This window comes from Nasonia vitripennis, chromosome 5, assembly GCF_009193385.2.
Source record: "Nasonia vitripennis strain AsymCx chromosome 5, Nvit_psr_1.1, whole genome shotgun sequence".
In the NCBI taxonomy this organism is placed as follows: Eukaryota; Metazoa; Arthropoda; class Insecta; order Hymenoptera; family Pteromalidae; genus Nasonia; species Nasonia vitripennis.
In genome coordinates this window covers 18,528,376-18,547,740 of record NC_045761.1, presented here as the reverse complement: position 1 = coordinate 18,547,740, position 19,365 = coordinate 18,528,376, and the positions used below count along the sequence as shown (strand labels likewise).

The following is a 19,365-nucleotide window of genomic DNA, read 5'->3' as shown; positions in this document are numbered from 1 at the left end:
CATTGCATATTTGAAATTACGCAAATGAGAACGTATGACTCCCGAGATCTGCTTAGAAGTGTACAAATATGGGAAATGCGAATTAGTCTCATGTCATTTAGATGGCTTGATTATGCCATGTAAAAGTTGTTTACGTTTATTTAAATATTTTTTCAACAGTTACATATGTTTCAGTTTTGTCTTATTTTTGCAACAATGCGAAATAGAACTGTGTTGTCATTTAAAGTGTTCCTTTGTTTAGAACGTCTCATTGAATTTCTGTATTTATAATACCATTGTTAACTTGGTTTTTCGAAATCGATAGACACAACATTCAAGACAGATCAACAGCCTGATGTAAACAAAGCTTTGCTCAATGTTGTAGATATATTACAAACATTATATTCTATTTTATAAATTTTCTATTATATAGACTAGTGTGTTAAATTTGAGTATCATCGAAAGTATTATAATAATAACAATAAGTAGCTGATAATATACTTCTTTTACCATTTTCGTGTTGCAAATGTAGTAAATATAAAGCAAAACAACTTCCTCGTAAATTATGATGACGCCTAAATTATCATCGTAAAGGTAAAGATAACAGCGAGATGTCAAGCGGACATAATTTCAGAATAATTTGCTGATAACCGCGTGAACTATATATTTCTAATGAAGCATTATCTACATCGTAAAATGAGTTTCTCTTGTTTATAAAAACGAAAAAGGGATGATTGAAACGAGGAAGTTATATCATTGACCAATAAATGCATCTCAGATATGCAGAGAAATTAGTAAGGGAGAGTCATTATTTTGGGCTCGTTTCTTTTTTATTGGTGTCAATTTATATTATTGTAAAAAGTTCTCTCAGATTTTTATGATATTTAAAAATTGGCACTAGTCAAATCCAACGATACTGAATAAAGAAAAAAAATAGAGATAGTAAACTCCGTTAACGCTATGGTAGTTTCTTTTCAAGGTAGTTCACCGGCTGCAGTAGTGCTCAATTAGGGTTTTTATTAGAAAATTCCTTTTTTAAGATATTATACAGTGTTATCTAATGTTAAAACCTTACAATTCACAGTATCAAAAGTATCAAAAATTAGAATGGTGATATAAATTGTTTAGAGTATAAAATACTCTCAAAACTTGTAAGAAGGAGGAACACTGCGCACCTATGTAGATATACTGATAGCATGGGATGAAAACTTTGAATTGTTGTATCTTAAAAAAAAGCCTCGTTTGCCCTATCCAATTTTTTCTCCATGATTTCTATTGCTATTTTATACCACAAGCTAGTTTTTTAAAAAATATTCTAAGAAAACTCGCTTCGCAATTCAACTAAACGTCCTCAAAATTCGGACTCGGTATAGGCTTCCCATGTTAAAATACAAAATTTCAAGGTTCAATATCTCTAAAAATAATGTCGCTTGAGGGGTAAAAAATACCACGCTGTAGAGGACACTTAATTGAACATGTAAACAAAGTTTGAGCGATATCCTAAGAAAAAAATATTCCGGTGAACTACCTTAAGTTCGAAAAATGACCGATGATTCGATACTCGACACTGATCATATCCAGAGCCCATAGGTATTGAAATGCACTCGGCTATCGTAAAACAAAAATGTCGAAGTGGTATCAATCATCGAGAGACAAAAATAAAATCAAAGAAGAAAAGACAGCCCAAGAAACTGCTCGAGCAGCTGATACGCTGCGAACCAGCAGACGCGAGTACACGTCCGCATCGGGCTGCTGAGCGATAAGAGCGACGTCTCTGCTATTTTTCTATTTCCCGTCTTTCTCTCCTCTTGGCGGCGCGGTCAGCTTGCAGTATCTCCTCTTGGCAGCTCTGCTATATAGTATACTTCGTTCAATTAAGTCTCGCACTGCTTGGCGCGTGAACTTTAGCCTCGAGCCGACGCTCGAAAGTTCGAGCTTGCGATGTATGATGGAAAAGATGGTGTGGAGAGCTTTTGACGTCATAGTTTTCTAAATGAGTGTATTGGCAATAAAAATGCACTTTCGGAGCCTTTCCGGCTTGTTTTTCTGTAGTCATATCGCGAAACGCCAAAAAAGTAGAAAAATATTTTTCATAATGTGTATAGTCCTCCAATTAGAGAAGTTTTTCTTGATTTTTTAAGATATGAAGAAAGATGACAAAAGTTTAAAGAATTTTTATTTTGTGGTCAAGGGAGTTACTGATTTTTCTTTTTAAATGAGCAGCATGTAAGCAATAAAATGTAAAAAGTAGGGATAGTTGCTGAGCTATTTAGAAATGTCATTTCTTTGATTAAACATTTACGATCGATACTCCAGTCACGGTGAGAATGAATGTCTTGGAGGAGTTTATTAAATCGCGAGTTTATAATATAAAATGCGATACTTGCAGATATTTATAACTTTTCGATCTACATTTCACTTTTGATAATCGAGAACGATCCAAGACGTTGTTAGATTGCATCCGTCCGGTATAACCAAGTGATCGAACAACAAAATTGTAATATAAGCTGTACTTACTATACGCTATAATTGGATTATTAGCGAACGATATCGGACTATAAAAAAAGTCGAACTCAAAGCGACGTCGTCAGACGAAGTTTTGTCTGGAAGGTGCGATATAGCGCATCAGTATCTCTCAAAAACACCGCCGAGTCTCGAGCTTTCGGCCGTCTATCGAATCCATCCGGCTGTGAGACGAAATATGGAAAAGCCAAAGGAGAAAAAGCATCAAGAGCAAGAGAAGAGGTCAGTCAAATGGGCTTATCTCCTATCGTGTTGCGGTGCTATACACGTAACTCAGATTGATCGACCGGATGACTTGTACATACGACAATTCCGTCGGTCAGAGTGAAGCAAGGCCCTAAAAAACGAAAACAAACAAATGTTCCGAGAAGCTCTCTCTCTGCGTCGTTTTCCAGAAACAGCGCTTCGAAGAATCAATCGAGCTCAATCGCAGGGTCTTTCCCTCGCAATAGCGTCTTTCATAATTGAAAAGTGCGTTTCTTCCAGAAAGCTATAACAAGCGCCGACGATGTCTCGATTTCCAGCCCTAATTAAGGCCCAACAAATCATCGAGACGACGAGGCCTCGCAAGCTACGCGCATCAGAATAAATCACATCGTCGCGTCAGCTTTTTCCCGAACGCATTATGCGCTATCACGCGCTGAGCCTTTGGCAGCCGGCGCGTCCAATCGGCGGCTATCACGAGGAGCGAGCGTCGCGCGCGTGCCGCGCGCTCTCATCTGCGCGCGCGTCTCTTATCGCGTCCCGCCGCGCCGACAAGCACTCGGGCCGGTTGAAAGTATAAATGCACAATTCAAAGCGAGACTCGGGCAGTTCGATCGCTGGACCGAGTCGCATCGATCTGTGGCTATTTGGCTGCTTGTATAGGTGAAGAGGAAGAGATAGATCAGAGAGTTCTGTATTGCGTGAAGATCGAGTTTGTAAAGTGTATCATGAGTAAGTTTTGCTTCTCTTTCTATATGATATTTCGTGGCTGTACGAGCTTGCAAGTAGAAAAGTCGAGGTGCGGTAAGACGCGCGCGCGCGCTTTTTAATAATCGAGGCATTGCAGTGAGCATAATTGAAGCTAAATGTTGCAGGAAGCTTTGTACACTCGCTCTAGAAACAGCAACGTATAGTGGCTGGCGGCGATAAGTGCATTTTTGCGTGTACATTGCACTCCTCTAACAATGCCAAGTCTGTTCCTTATACTACAATAAATTTTTCAATAACGACCGTCTCCATTAAGATAAATTTATGTGCAACGTCCCTCGATAAGAAATCGAAGTTATAAATGATCGTTACATTATAACCCTATTCATCACGTTTATCAAGCCAGAGCTCGTGACAATGTCTTTGTTTATGAATTCAATTTTTCGTTTTACTCTTTCCAGTGTCTCCGAACACGAAGATAGTCGACGCTTCGGTTGTCGAGAAGGTAGCAGCCGGTTCTCCGAATTCCCGCGCGCGTCGTACTTCCGACGACAAAGCTCGAGAACTGGAAATCAGTGGAGTCGTCTCCGGCAAGAACGTCCTCATCACCGGAGGAGCCGCTGGCCTAGGTCACGCTTTCTTCAATCACTTCCTTCAGTTCGGAGCTAACGTAAGTTTGTTAAAAGTTCTGCCAGCTGATGGAAACAATATAATTGTAAATTCACGAAAAATAACGCGAGAACCTATTGAACATTTTCAGAAAATTTGCATAATCGACATAGACGACGTCGCCGGCAAGAAGATCGTCGCCTCGACCGACAAGTCTCACGGCGTCGGCAAAGTGATCTTCATCCACGCCGACGTCTCCCGACACTCCGAAATCGTTGGTGAGTATTTCCCCTCGGAAAACAGCGATTCGTACCACCAATACGTGTGTCTAAATAACGCTTCTGTTGCTTCGGTCCCAACAGCCGGCTTCCAGAAAGCGGTGAAGCTGATGGACGCCGTCGACATCGTGGTGAACAACGCCGGCATCCTCGACGAGCGTAGGTGGGAGCGCGAGATCGCCGTCAACCTGGTAAGTTATAACAATATTCATTATAATTCTATATCACTGACATTCGCGATCTCCACTTCCTCAGAACGGCATGATATCGGTAGCGCTGCTGTCGATGCAGTACATGGGCCGGGACATGGGCGGCCGGGGTGGTATCCTCGTCAACGTCGCCGAGCACATGGACGTCCACTGCACGGCTCAACTGCCCGTTTATACAGCCACGAAACAGGCGATAATCGGACTCTCGCAGTCGCTCGCGGCTCCCTGCAACACCGAGAGGACCGGAGTCCGAGTTATCACTCTGTGCCCTGGACTGACCGAGACCGCTCTGACCATCGACAGTCCCAACAAGCTGCTGTCCAGAGTCATGAAGGCCGACTTCGTGAAGAACCTCGAGCAGCTGACCATCCAGACGTGAGTGTCCATTCCCCTTCGCCCCATAATCTTATAACAGATATAGAATTTCACTATGATAATAATATGTAAATTTTGAAAATTGTTCCAGGCCATACGTAGTGGCCCAGGGCCTGATGTCGGTTCTGCGCTCGAGCGAGTCGGGCAGCATCTGGGTGATCGAGAACGGCCAGTCGCCGTACGAGGTGTTCGTGCCGAACTGCCGCAGTTTGCGCCGTTTGTACAAGAACAACTTCACCGTCGTCGACGCGGTTAAACACGCGAGCAAAGGACGGCCGATTCGCGAGGTTTGCGACAGTTCGAGGACCGGCCTCATGAGCTGCGCTTGAGTCTAATTTGATTATTTGTCTTTTTCATGTTTCCATGCAGTAAGTACTTCAGCGCGTGATTCTCGAAGTATTTTGTTTTTTCTCGAAGCGAAGCGCACCGCGAAGGTGCGAAGGTTCTTGTCGTACGTGCTTTGGCTCTGCAAAGTAAGATACGAGTATGTTGTACCGATCAAGTTGCCTACGTATGAAATTCGCTGGTTTTGTTCGAATAGAGACACTCGGAAGGTGTCGATCATATTGTGTAATGTAGACTTTAAGCTTTCATCGCATTTATATACGTCGTGTAGGAAAACGCGCAAAACTCGCAGATTGATCTCGAAAGTTGATAATAGACGCGCCGATTCGACAATTCACACTTGTATACGTCATCAATTGTATTGGCAGCTGTAGTTTTTATTTGAAGAAAAGACTTATCGTTAAGTTTCGTATGTATTACCGATTAGGATGTAAGCTTAGTTTAATATGTATGTATAGATATTATTGTGAAGCTCTAGAGTGTGATGTATTTACTTTGCAATAATTATGTATAAAACGTGCACTTTATGACGTTTTGAATAAATACATTTTTCGAAGAAACTCAGTTTTTAATCTGAACCCATTATAATAGATCATAACTCTTCGAGAACGAATTTTCACAGGATCATCGTGGAGAATGTGATGAAAGTATCAAGCGCATCGAGAAAAAAGTACTGCGTCACTGATGCTATAAAGTTCAAATGCGTCTAAGTATGATGCCAACTATACGATACATTTTTTTCTCTCGTCTGATAACTTTTGAATCTTCGACGATACGACGAAGCTTATTGCGCGTGTGCAGGTCAAAGTTATTAAGAAATCGGGAAAAAGCGTAAACACCAATATAATACCGTTTTTCATGCTGGTCGTCATATGAGGAACTTCAGAAGAAAAGATTCAGTTAATATAGCGACAGAGAGACGTATAAAAATGTGAGAGAAAAAAACCCATGTCAATAAACATATTGCGCTACATTGTTGTACTTTAATTTTTATGTAGATATATAACGTCGTAAAGTGGTTTTTATAATTCTGATGTTTAACTTGGACTTTATACGTTCGATGCAAATTATAATGGCAATGTTGTGTTTTTTAGGTCATGAAAACTTGGAGGTACCTTGATTACTGTGTTAAAATCTATCCTAAATTACACCTTGCCAAAAATGAACAACAACTTATTTGTTTAAATTTTTATTTTAGTAAACATTTTTGCCCTTCGAACCTTCTTTGATGATAATGCATCTTAAAGCTATATAAGCAAGTTTATATCTTTCGTTCTGTACAGCACAATATTCTCTCCACAAATGTTTCTCTTCGACTGTAGCGAATTCCGACTGACCGTATGAATACTTGATATCCATATAGGCTATAGGAATACGTCATAATTCGGAACGATTTTGTAGTTTACCATTTATAATACTAAGTCAGTTTTACGAGAAAAAAAAACTAACGTGTACAACTTTTAATGTACGAAAATTGCGGATGATTATCTTATACTTTTTAAATTGCTTAGCACAATGTCTGCCCTAGGAAAAGCTACGTGCACTCGACGACGACGTAAGAAAAATAATGTCTTAAGTAAATTTATTCAAATTATCATAATTTCCTCTAAGACTTTAGGATCCACCACAGAGAAGACATTATACTTTCAGTACATGGAAAATTAATCGTTTGATTGCGACGAAAGCATTACTATAATATAATAATGTAATGAAAATAATAAAAAAAAATAATCTCGGACAGAACGTTTTAAACTATTCAGAAAAATTGAGAAATAACGCGTAATTTTAAAAGAATTCCATATTGTGACTGATTTGAAAACAAAAAGATTTACTTGCCATTCAAAGCTTTGAAATTTTGTAGATACAATTTCAACTGGTATGCAGCTTCTACTAAAACAAAATATCTTATTGAATTTATCATTATGAGAACCTCGAAACCCAGTGTGATCAGTGTATCGGTTTATCCGTTAACATTAGAAAATTTCACTACGGTAAGACTATATTATCATATATATTTACACCATGCATACATCCTGATAATAATTTTCTAAATTTTGAAGCACAGCACAATAATCGAATATCTTAATTTTTTCAGTTAATGAAAACTATATTCTCGTATTTCACCGTTATGAATTCCACAAGATAATGTCAAAAACCCAGTAAAAATGTGTTACGAATTGTTATAATGTTGGAATACAAAAAATATAGATACCAGAAATTGTTATGATCTATTCTTACAGCTTCTTATGCGACATCATATTTTATATAACAATAATATTATAATGTACGTATAATAGCTATGCGGAACAAACGTTGTAAAAAATCCAAGTTTTCGTGCTATTTTTAAGCCTAGACAACTTTTTACCTAGGCAACCCTTTTTTACTCACCAGCCCTCAAATTAAAGCTTTTTTCTGATACTTTAATCGTATTAATACACATTTGAATATTGCGCCTTCAGACACTGAGTACCTACAGTTGAGCAACGGCTAGTTTTCGTTAATCTTTCACATAAGAGAATTTAAAGTGCCCGGCAAAAAAGTAAGTATTTCGAAAACGCGAGAAAACCCAAGGTTTTTTGTGTTCTGGGTGGCCCAAGGAACCCAAAACAGTTGATCTGATAGTTGTGCCCTCAAATTTAAATTTTGTTCACTAAGACCTCCAAGTGTCCGATTTTTTCTGGATTCGCACATATGACTATAATTTTTCAATTTAAATCAATGTAATTGAAAAAAATTTTCAAATCAATTACAAGGTCGAGATACGAGATCAAACTTGTACACGTGATGGCGTCAGGTAGATGTTTAAGAAAATCACGCCGTATATATTGTGTGCCAAATTACGCTTCGGATTTTTTGCATTTTAGATGTTTATTTTACACGTTGACATGCACTATTAGCTCTTCTGACAACAAACTTCAAAACGGTTAACGAATGTGAGACTGTAACTGTGTATGCTGCGTATACCCACAATTGTTCTTTGTCTATCTATGACGAAGCCAATGCTTACGAAAATTAAAAAAAAAGAAACAAACTAAAAAGGAATATATAGAGTCACTATCAGTCATTTATAACAAAACCTTATTTCCTACTTTTCCAAGCCTTTCTCATAAACGATTGTCATAAATTCGTCTCTACCACCATACGATCGAGCTTCAAAAGCTCGCCTTATCCCTCAATAAAATTCTCCCCTCCAACACACTCGACTCATCTTAGCAGACACCAATGACGCCGGAGTGCATCAGCAGCGGCAATGATAAGAGTTTGTCGTCGGGTCAAAGTATCACTGGACGTAAACAGAAGCCGTTGCCGCCACCGCCAAGATATCACGCGCGAGTAGTCCGATCGAACGGGACACGGACGCTGCTGCTTCGTTTCGGCAAGAGTGTGAGACTTCTCTTCGAGCTTCGATTTCAAGGAAAAAAGATGCAGATCAAGGACAAGAAGGCCATGGTCATAGGGGCCTGCGATGGTCTGGGCATGGCGTTCAGCAAGGAGCTGCTTCGAAATGGAGTGGCCGTAAGAGATTTGAATTTTGGTTTTTGATATAGATGGTGACTGTTTCGTGGAGCTTGCAGTGTGGGAAAATTGATTTTTTTTTATTTAGCGAGTACTGATGATCGACATGAACGAGACGTTGGGGAGAGCTCAAGCGGACAGACTGAACGAAGAATTTGGCCGCAACAGGGCGACCTTCACCAAGTGCGACGTGACCAAGGGTTCCGAATTCGATGGTGACTTACGATTAAAAAGATCTTGTCAATTTTGTCACAATATCACTATTATGAACCATAAACTTTTTCAGCTTGCTTCAAAGACGCCGTTAACACGCTCGGCGCTCTCGACATCATCGTAAACAACGCGGCGATGATAGACGAAGTGAACTTCCACAGAACGATAGACACCAACGTCGTAAGTCAGAAGTATACGGTTTTCTCCTTCACACATTTTGCATAAAGTAAAAAAGCTCCTCCCCAACAGACGGCAGTCTTCCGAGCGAGTATGATGGGAGTCCAGCAAATGGGCAAAGACACAGGGGGCAAAGGAGGCGTAATCGTGAACGTCGCCTCGGTTCTCGGTCTCGAGGCTTGTCCTCAGCTGCCTATCTACTCGGCCACCAACCACGCCGTGATCGCCTTCAGTCGATCGTTCTCGGTAGGCACTCTACTTATCGCTTTTGGCTTATCTGTTCTTGTTTTTTGCGGGTGATTTTTTTCTGTTTTGACGGGCTTTCGCCGAGGCTGCCCACGAGCTAGCGAGATTAATTTATATCTGTGTGACGCGTTAGCAACCCTACCACTACCAGAGGACAGGTGTGAGGCTGATGGTACTCTGTCCGGGGCTGACCGAGTCGCCGATGTTGGAGAACTTGAAGAACGAGCAGTTCGTCCCGAGGCCGGAGGAGCTTTTGGAAGCCATGAAGGAGTTTCATCCGCAGAGGTGAGCTTGCAGCGGATTTTCGATCTTGAATGGAAGATTGATGGGAATTTTTGATGGTACAGGGCCGAGAACGTTGCCCACGCGTTGGTCTACGTGATAAGGTGCGCGCAAAACGGTAGCGTCTGGATCACCGAGGACAGCAAGCCCGTTTACGAGATTCAACTGCCCGACTCTCTGCCGACCAAAGAGGCGTATTGAGGCGAAGAGATATCGAGAGTGTTCTTATCCATGTGCGCAAAGTGGATGCGAACTGCATCGAGTAAACCAAGTGAGATTTTTTTTTGTTGAATTAATTTGTTGTTGCTGTTGGTTTTGTTTAAAAAATGTAAAATACGAAAAAAAAATTTAATAAAGATAAAGTAAAAAAGAGATCGCAAATTCATTCGCCAATAAAACCTCTTATCAGCTGATTTCAACAAGAGCACCGAGTGAGTCGTCGAAAGCTCAGTCGCACCTGGACAATTTTAACGGTATGAAAAAAAAATAATACATATGTATTTTATAGTATACACAGAGATAAGTACGAGAGGTACAAGGGCTGAGGTTTTTATAAAACTCAAGCAGAGAATCAGGCACACTTTCTGCTCTCTTCTATAAAGTAAGCTTTGCATTGATTTTTTAAAATTCATATGTCTAAGATACGGAGGAAAAATGTTATAATTTGAAGATACGGTTGATGCATAATAACATTGTAATAATTGGGTGATACTGAAAATTTTCTAGAAGTTTATATAAAATGCTAATAAAATCGCAAGTGTTTTTTCATCGATAAAATATACGCTTGTTCTTGCCGCAGTTGATTTGATCAGGTGCATCCTTCTGCTCTTCTCCGGTGTGGCCGGAGTTGGATGTGTTCATCCATATTATTGCCTTTGTGCGCGGCACAATCTTGTCCAAGGCTTCTGTTCTTATAGCCGCGGTTGTCATCGATTGGCTCGTCATTGTTATCGCGTAAGTGATCCCTCGACGTTCAATAGGCTCATTGTGTACACCTAATGTGATATTACACTGTTCTGCATTCAATGTAAATACTCTCTATACTATATAGATAGTCGCACAGTTATTTTAGCGCTTTCCATGAAAATCAATGTACACAGGTCGAGTTATTGCAAGATTTTTTGGTGAATTCAAAAAGAAAGATGTAACAAATTTTTTTTTATTAATCTATCTTTATCTGCGACGTACAAGAAATGAAGACTACACTTCCCTTCTTAGTAAGCTTATTATCGGACATGAATTAAGATCTTCCGAAGCTGTACAGAATGTTGAATGCCAAATAAGAAAATTTCAGAATCTAAAATTATATATAATGATTATTTTATAAAATTAATTTGAATTTCATATTACATACGCAATTGAGTAAGAAAATATTGTAGATTTGATGGTATGAAACAGGAAACTTTGTGGACTGACAAATTGCTATAGGTACTGAATTTTTCATTAAAAATAGTATCAATCAGACACAAATTCTATACATAAAATAACTGTGCGGGTGCAAACGGAAATAATTACGACTCCGTTGCTCCTATAATATTTCGGTCTGAAAAATTAACTGTAATAGATTACAGTATATAAAAAAAAATGATTAAAATGGTCATCTTGGTTGACTAATCGGGTAGTTTATTATGTTAATAAATTATTTCAGCTCATTCACCTGACTGCTCGACCGAGGTGAATATTTTAACAATTTTTCCTGTTAAGTCGCTTTTCGGGACTGAAATATTATTTCCAAGTAGTCGGTATTCATTTTCGCCTATACTCTGCGCCGCGAACGCCGACAGTGTTATGACAACAAAGATGAGCCCTAAGAAGGAGAAACTACTTACTGTTATTGAGCTTATACTTAGCATAATAATAGAGTAAAGCTACTATGCATGCCCCTGTAGCTGCGCACTCCGATATTACATTGTTGTTGCTTCCTGATGCATAGCCGAAAAATTGATCGAGAGATCGCTGCAGTGTATAATTAATATCATTATGTACGTGGGAGTGGGCTCTTTGTCAGTTCCGCTTTGTGCTAGGATAGACCGCATGGATGCAATACGCCAGATAATAAGTATAAGCAAACGACGATAAATGTTTTTTGCATTAGAAGGTGTGACCGCTGAAAATAATCATAAACCGTTCAGTAATTTATAACAATTTTTACAGATTACGATAACCATGCTATTCCTTTACTTGAAATTCACTGGAGTTTGGAAACCATTTATGCCTTACTTTTTGTTGAGAGTGATTTTCGATCTGTTCACGGCATTCCTACTCATTATAATATTATGTAAGACGCTTATTCTCCCTGAGATATTGGGCATGTTATTTACTGGAGCAGACAAGTTCAAGGTGTTTTTAGAAAATATTTATTTGATCATTACGATGGTTAGTGACCTTTTGAAGATGTTGCACATAATAAGCAAAAGAAAGAAAATAACTCAGTTGGTGGAAACTTGTTTGAATTAACTGTGGAATCCACCAAGAGATCAAGAGGAATATTTGATAATTACTAAATACAATAATATATCCAGGTTTTAAATATTTCTTTTTCTTTGCGTAGATATAGTCTACGCTTATGACGTTGAAATATAATAAAAAAAGGTCGTAATGTCCAGTTTGATTTTAAAATTTTTTTTTAAATTTCAATTTTCTCTCCCACTCTCAGGCAGAAAAAGGCCTTTTGTGCGCTTGCTGTATAAAAAAGGTACATAATAACACACAAAATAGAAAAGCTAAATATATAGTTTATACGTAGCGAAGTGCGAGTGCTAATGAATATTAGCAGCATATTTTTGTGATATAGAAACTTTATCACAACTATTATACATATGGACAAAAACTTTTAGAATTAATTTATAAGAGTCATTTTTCAGACTCGGACCATTCGTCGCTGCTATATGGTAAAGAGCTGACGTCAGTTGAGCTGCGTCTGAGAAAATTATTTATAATTTCGAATCTTTCTATACTATGTTAGCAACTATGCCATCACCAGAGCACAGGTGTAAGGCTGACCGAATCTGCACCTATGTTGGAGAACTATTGTAGCGCGAGCAGTTCATCCTGAGCCCGAAGAAGAAGCTTTTTTGTTGAAAAAATATAAAATAAAACAAAATGTAAAAAATCGAGATTGGAAATTCATTCTCCAATATATAGGTATTTACGCTAATAAACCCTCTTATCAGCTGATCTCAAGAGCAAGCGAATGAGTCGTCGAAAGCTCGATCGCAGCTGGAAAATTTCAACGCTTCGAAAAAAATGTATATATACATACACAAACACAGAGATAAGTGCGAAAGCTCGAATACAAGGGCCGCGGGTAAAACCTGTGTCACCGGCTTTATTCAATAGATATTGCGGCTTCTTTCTATTTACACGTATAGCACGATTATAGGCGCTTTTATCAGTATTGTCTATAATCTCGATTCCACGGACAGTAGCTGTAGGTCGTATACGAATATGAAAAATCGTGTAGTCACAGTCAGCCCTCATAACAGTCGGAACGATTCGGGTTTACCTACACACTCGACTGTCCGTGCGTCAACGCGGTCGCCTGTTCTGGGAAAAAAGCTCGATAAAAAAGTTTCCTTTAAAAATATGCCTCGCGATTCATAACGAAGGAGACGCAACGGCATAGAGTGAATTACTGGTCCACCGCGCGATTAGTTATGAAAAACTATCCGATCAAGCGAGAATGGCGCATTTCATCGAGGACAGGTACAAAATTATAGTGTTATAATATAACGCGTAGACTAAAGAATTGGGTATATTAATGCATTTTGTTGTAAATTTTCAAGCATTTTGAGTATCTCCTACCTGGAAAACGACACGCTATACGAGTTCTCGGAGCTGGTGGAGAACAGCGTCTGGGCGAGCAAACCCCAGGCATGGGGTGTCGTGGTGTACAGCATGATGATTCCGATGATTTGCAGTTTCGGAATCGTCGGGAATTTCGTGATTCTTCTCGTGCTTAGCAAGAAGTCCTTGAAGGAGTCCACCTACACTTATTTGACAGGTATGTTTATTTAAAAGCTTTGCATTGATTTTTCTAAATTATACAATTTTGCTTACAAATCGAGAACGATAAATTTCTTGAATAATTCATGTAACATTGTAACAGAGTTCAATTAAATATTCGAAGGAAAATAAACAAAATACTGCGGAGGGTTTTTTGTACATAGATATAACAAATAAATTAAAAACAATACCGTCAAGTTCTTGCAGCAGCGGACTTGGTCACGTGCATCCTTCTGCTCTTCTCCGGGTTGGCCCGGGGATTGTTCTGGAAGAAGCACGGCTGGGTCGAGTTCGACGTGTTCATCCACATTCCCCTGTGCACCATCTCGTCGAACGTCGCTGTTCTCGCCGCGGTTGGCGTCGCCATCGATCGGCTCGTCATTGTTATCGCGTAAGTGATCCCTCGACGTTCAATAAGCTCATTGTTTATACGCACCAAATATGTGGCTGAATGCGATCTTACGCCGTTCTTCGGCAGTCCTGCGCAGTGCTGTCAGCCAAGATTCTGCAGAAAACCCATTGCCAGGAAGCTTATGGGCTTCTCCATACTTTTCGTCGCGGTTATCAACATCCCGTTCTTCTTCATTTACACTTACGACGAGAGAGGGAACATCGTTAGTAACAATCTATCAAAATCATGGTGAGCGTGTATATTCTAGTTTATTTGGTTCACGTACTCTATATACCCTGTTGCAAATGTGGCTTTCTCGCGTGGATTATTCATATGGATATCCACGTTGATTCAAATTGATATACCTCCATTATCTACTTGGATTTTTAAGTAATATTTTAGCAGACAAAATACTTTAAATCAATCTGAACAAACAACTAATTGAAATATGCACGAATTATACTCTCCTTCCAGTTTCTACGATGTACTGAATTGGTTCCAACTGGTTATCTTCGGCTTGATCCCAGCGATTTTTCTTCCAATCAGCAACGCGATTATGATTTTCGCCGTCAAAAAGACAATGAAACAACGGGTCCAGCTTCTGAAATGCAGGCAATCGAGAGAAGGAAAATACTTGTGTGTAAGTCATACCATAATACAAAAATATTTGCAAAATTATTATATCCTTGATTCAACAAAGTGTTGAATTATTGATTCCATCAGGATCAGTCGAAGTTGACGATAACCCTGGTAGGCATCGTCTTTATATTTCTGGTCGGCGAAGTACCAACTCACCTGGCATCTCGCCGAAGCGCAGTATCCATCCTTTATGGCGGAGATCCTTGTAAAATTAACAAACACCTCATGGAAGTGTAAGTTTTTGCAACATCAAAAAATAACCGTATCTTTCAATTATCATATATTTTGTAAAGCCCCTTATATCCTATTATATCAAACATTAACAGTTTTCGCATCGTCGCAACCTTTCTGAACTCCATATCATGCTCGGCGAACTTTGTGCTCTACTGCGTGTTGAATCCAAGGTTTTTGGCCATTTTAAAAAGTCTGTTTCGGAGTAAAAGACTGGAAAGGGACAATACTGTGTCTGTAAGAATGACGACGTTGAAAAACATACAGACCAATCCTTCGTCGTGCACCAAATTGGAGAGCAAGGATTGTCCATGGAAGTTTTAAGCATTAATGTAATACAACAATAATTCGAGAATTTGTAAATATTATACATTACACCAAGCCTTCGCATTTAACTAATTCTTTCTTCTATGGTCTATATTTAATTTTGGTTGAATAATTGAAAATTTAAAAAAAGTTTTTTTATTTATTTATTTATCATTTATCTGCGACGCGTATACCTACACATGCAGTAATAAAGTTAAAAGGTAACATGGTTTTCTGAATAACGAAATGAAGACTAGTAACTACGTCAGTTCCCTCTTCAATGTGAATAAGCTTATCCATCATTAGTTATGATCTTCACTATGCAGGATGTTGAAGGCCGAATAAGAGAACTTGAGGATCTATAACATTATAGGTATATAATAATGATTGTAAATTGTTTAATTGAAATTTTAATCGGGAAATATTTTTACGTTAAGAAAGGCGTCCAAATTAACTTTAATGATGGCACCTTCAAACAATTGAATCGGAGACGACGCCACAAGCATCATTAACAATAGAGTCTTTTGCGTCTTGCCATGCAAAGCGATCCAATCCGCATTATAAATGGACTGGACGAGTTTTTGACTCTGTGCAATGATATAACAACACCGAATTATTATTGTTCAAATAAATGTACGTCAATTTCATATTACACTTACATTTAACATAACTTCATTGCCATACCAGCAGTACAACAGTATTTGATTCAGCATACAAATGAGATAGGTAGTCATCAGTAAAAAGTCGAGAGTATTAACTTTTATTTTGGTCAGCATATAGATGCTGGTGCAGAACACCGTAAGGCTTGCGCAGAATTGTATAACCAGAACTTGAATGAACGTCTCGCTCAACAGTTTTGAGAATCTGCAAGGCATTCGGTATTTTTTTTTTTTTTTTTGTTTTATTGAATAAAGCGATAATTATTAGCGAAACGGATCAACTTACTTTAAAATACCATTGTGGTCAGCGACGCACGCATTGGTCAGAAAGGTTTCGGCCATAAGAATCCTATTCTCGTCCTTCTCGCGTAGCGTTAAATTTCGAATTTTCAAATCGATCGACAAGACTCGGTGATTAAGGACATTCAATTGTGCGCATATCTGAAGCATGAATCCTGTCACAAGAGTTTCACACGCCACGTGAACTATAGCTATGGTCGCGGTTCCCACCGACTGATGCAGGTAACAGGCCCAAAAGCAGCTGGAGAAGTTTATGTTACACGGAATCCAGGAGTACACTGGTGTGGCCCAAGCGTCAGCACTCACCGTCGGATTTAATAGTATAATCAGCACACATGTGCCCACCGATGTCGCGTATGCTAGAGTTATGTATCTGGAAAAGTTGGCGTAGATATTGTACTACAAGTTTTGGTAAAGTTATGCTTACATAGTGCGATGTGAATTAAATAACAAGGAAGGTCGTAATGTTAGCTATACCCTTTATGAGATAAGGTAAGTTTATGATGATGCGTGTAATTATTCTAGCATGCGTGGAACATTTATTCAGACCATTGTAAAAATGTATAACAATATGCATAATACAGACATAATGTATGCTCGTACAATTTTGACTATCCTTCGAATTTCAGCTCAAGAAGCTTTGAAGGATAATCCATAATCTTGCGAAAAATGTTATACCACTTACCAGTACGCCCGTAGTTTTCGCGTACTCTGTTCCGTGAACTGCAGTGTTATGGCGACTATTTTTCGCATTCTCAAGACGAGCTGTATAAGAGAAATGCGCAACTACCAGCTGTTATTAAGTATACTTAGTATAATGATAGGCTAAAGCTAAGACTGCCCCATAGCTGTGCGGTTCGACGTGTTTCATTGTTGCTCTCTTAACGAGAAATATATAAAAAATACGAAAATTGTCCGAGCTGAGCGCAATTAGATGTAATTTTACGCTCCCTTAATTGCGAGAATAGCAAATGAGTTGATCGAGAGCGAGTGTACAATTAAACGTCATTATACATAGCATAAGAGTGCGCTCTTGCGTCGATAGTAGCTATGCTATAGGATAGATAGTATACATAGATACTGTACGCCAGATAATAGGCAGCAATACGCAACGACAAATGTTACTCACGCATCGGAAGCTTTCTTCTGCCTAAATTAACAGTTATGTTTTATCTGTGACTAGCGCTAAATAAATCGTTTATTAGTGCTCATTCGTTTTTATAATGATGACAATGGATCCGAGAATGCAACAAGAAATTTTGCATTTGCCATTCCTTTACTTGAAGTTAGTCGGTGTTTGGAAACCATTTATTTCTTACTTTTCATTGCGAGTGATTTTCGATGTGTTCACAGCAGTAATGATTATCATATGTGAAACTGTTGTTCTCGCTGAAATATTGGGAGTGGTATTCACCGATGAAGATGTCGCTCAGGTCTTGCTGGAAAATATTTATATGATCATTACGATGTGTAGTGGCTTTTTGAAGATGTTGAACATTATTAGTAGAAGAAAGAAGATAGCTTTATTGGTGGAGAGTTGTTTGACCAAACTGTGGAATCCCCCAAGAGATCGGGAGGAATCTTTGATACTTAGTAAATACAATATGATAAACAGGTTTGATATTTACTTTGCGCACTATGATACACTTACTTTTAACGTTGATATGTAATAAAGAAGGTCGTAATGTTTGTTTCACAATTTTTTTTTTAACTTTTTAACAATTTTGTATGTACTGCACGCGTGCTTTAATAATTTTTGAATTGTTATGAAATACAGCTTGTTTTAGTGAATTGATACAGCAAAACACGTCTTCTGTGAAGCTATTTCTCAGGTATGCATTTACTTATGTTTGTAACATTCGAAAAACTATAGTCTATACATAAAAATATCAAAATCTATCAAACTCGTCGCTTATATTACCCTAAGGTAAATCAATCACTGCCTAAAGTATATAATAGGTGGTAAGCAAACAGAAGGTCATGCTCTATAGAAAACAACTAAAATAAACCCTAAAAGTCCTATATCCCATACTTGAATGCGTAAGTCCATGTTCCCCAAGTACAACAAATATTAAATGTAAATTTTTAAATAATAAAAATAAATAAAGAAATTAGAAAAAAATAGAAGAAAAGTGTAGTAGGTCGAATAGCAGATTTGAACATGAGGGTATTGTTGTTTTGTTAGAATCATTTTAAATAAACTATTCACCTATCCAACGCACAGCAAGTAACAAATACCATAGGAGGTCAATAATATATAGGTTTTATTTTGTAAGACACTGTGAGTGCGCTCTGCGTAGGATATTTGGAGTTAGAACATATTGCATTATTGTTTAATCTTTATGTCTGTAATTCACTGTGCGTCGAGTAGGGAATCGCTTTGCGTATAGGGAGGTAGGTCGAAGGTTTAGGATTTGTAAATGTCTATTTGTAACTCGCCGCGTGGGGTAGGTGGGTTTAGGCATTTTATTTGTATGGAATCTCTCCAGAGTTATTCGTATATTTTTATGTCTGATTATAGATGTTATTTTTAAATATATTATTTACACTTTTCATCACTGCCCAAATCCAAGTTTATTACTGTACCTAATATAGCTTTTGACACTGATTCATAGTATATACTCTATTATTGCTTGTTGCTACCAAACTTGTATTTTTCTACTTATCATAAACATAAAACTTCAGTCATATATTATGCTGGAGATGGGCATTGAATGATATATCTCGAGAAATTGCAAACGTCCAAATCGTCTAGATGCGTCTATATTACTTCGATTCTACGATAGAAGAACGTCGATAGCTCTCGAAATCAAATTTTCCAAAAAGTCTGCGCCGCCTAATCAATCCTGCCTTGAGGTAAAAAAAAATGGTTACAACGTTTTTCTTTTCATAAGTTTTTTTTTTTTTAATTCGAAACATTTCTAGCTATTATTTCATAAAATATAGTGAATTTCAGCGAATTCAGGCAGAAACGCACTATAACAAACAGAAATAAACAGTACACAACGCTTGCTATAAAAAAGTGTGCAAGAATCTTCCAAGACAAATTTGCAGGAATCGCTGCTGAGATTTCTGCAAATGCATCTCTGCATCAGAGTCTTGATTTCTTAATGATTTTTCCTCAGTTTCCTCAGCAGGAATTCCTGCAGACTCTTTTTTGCAAGGACTGT

The 19,365-nt window shown here is 38.4% G+C and overlaps 3 protein-coding genes and 1 pseudogene across 3 annotated transcripts; 3 read left to right on the top strand and 1 right to left on the bottom strand.

Moving 5' to 3' along the window:
- The first annotated feature begins 3,172 nt into the window (after positions 1 to 3,172).
- Positions 3,173 to 6,201, top strand: LOC100121968 (15-hydroxyprostaglandin dehydrogenase [NAD(+)]). The gene is made up of 6 exons (XM_008205464.4): positions 3,173 to 3,438; positions 3,876 to 4,084; positions 4,175 to 4,301; positions 4,386 to 4,492; positions 4,557 to 4,885; positions 4,977 to 6,201. The coding sequence occupies exons 1-6, from the start codon at positions 3,435 to 3,437 to the stop codon at positions 5,212 to 5,214; spliced, it is 1,014 nt and encodes a 337-aa protein (XP_008203686.1). The 5' UTR covers positions 3,173 to 3,434; the 3' UTR covers positions 5,215 to 6,201.
- Positions 6,202 to 8,437: 2,236 nt separating this feature from the next.
- LOC100121951 (15-hydroxyprostaglandin dehydrogenase [NAD(+)]) lies at positions 8,438 to 10,036 on the top strand. The gene is made up of 6 exons (XM_001605503.5): positions 8,438 to 8,746; positions 8,835 to 8,961; positions 9,033 to 9,139; positions 9,209 to 9,382; positions 9,516 to 9,667; positions 9,730 to 10,036. The coding sequence occupies exons 1-6, from the start codon at positions 8,453 to 8,455 to the stop codon at positions 9,863 to 9,865; spliced, it is 990 nt and encodes a 329-aa protein (XP_001605553.3). The 5' UTR covers positions 8,438 to 8,452; the 3' UTR covers positions 9,866 to 10,036.
- Positions 10,037 to 12,529: 2,493 nt separating this feature from the next.
- On the top strand, positions 12,530 to 15,386 carry LOC100678900 (probable G-protein coupled receptor B0563.6). The gene is made up of 7 exons (XM_003424707.5): positions 12,530 to 13,369; positions 13,450 to 13,667; positions 13,868 to 14,060; positions 14,148 to 14,309; positions 14,535 to 14,700; positions 14,784 to 14,932; positions 15,026 to 15,386. Exons 1-7 carry the CDS (start codon positions 13,347 to 13,349, stop codon positions 15,252 to 15,254), a joined length of 1,140 nt encoding a protein of 379 aa, XP_003424755.2. The 5' UTR covers positions 12,530 to 13,346; the 3' UTR covers positions 15,255 to 15,386.
- Or108PSE (odorant receptor 108 pseudogene) lies at positions 15,539 to 16,567 on the bottom strand (annotated as a pseudogene).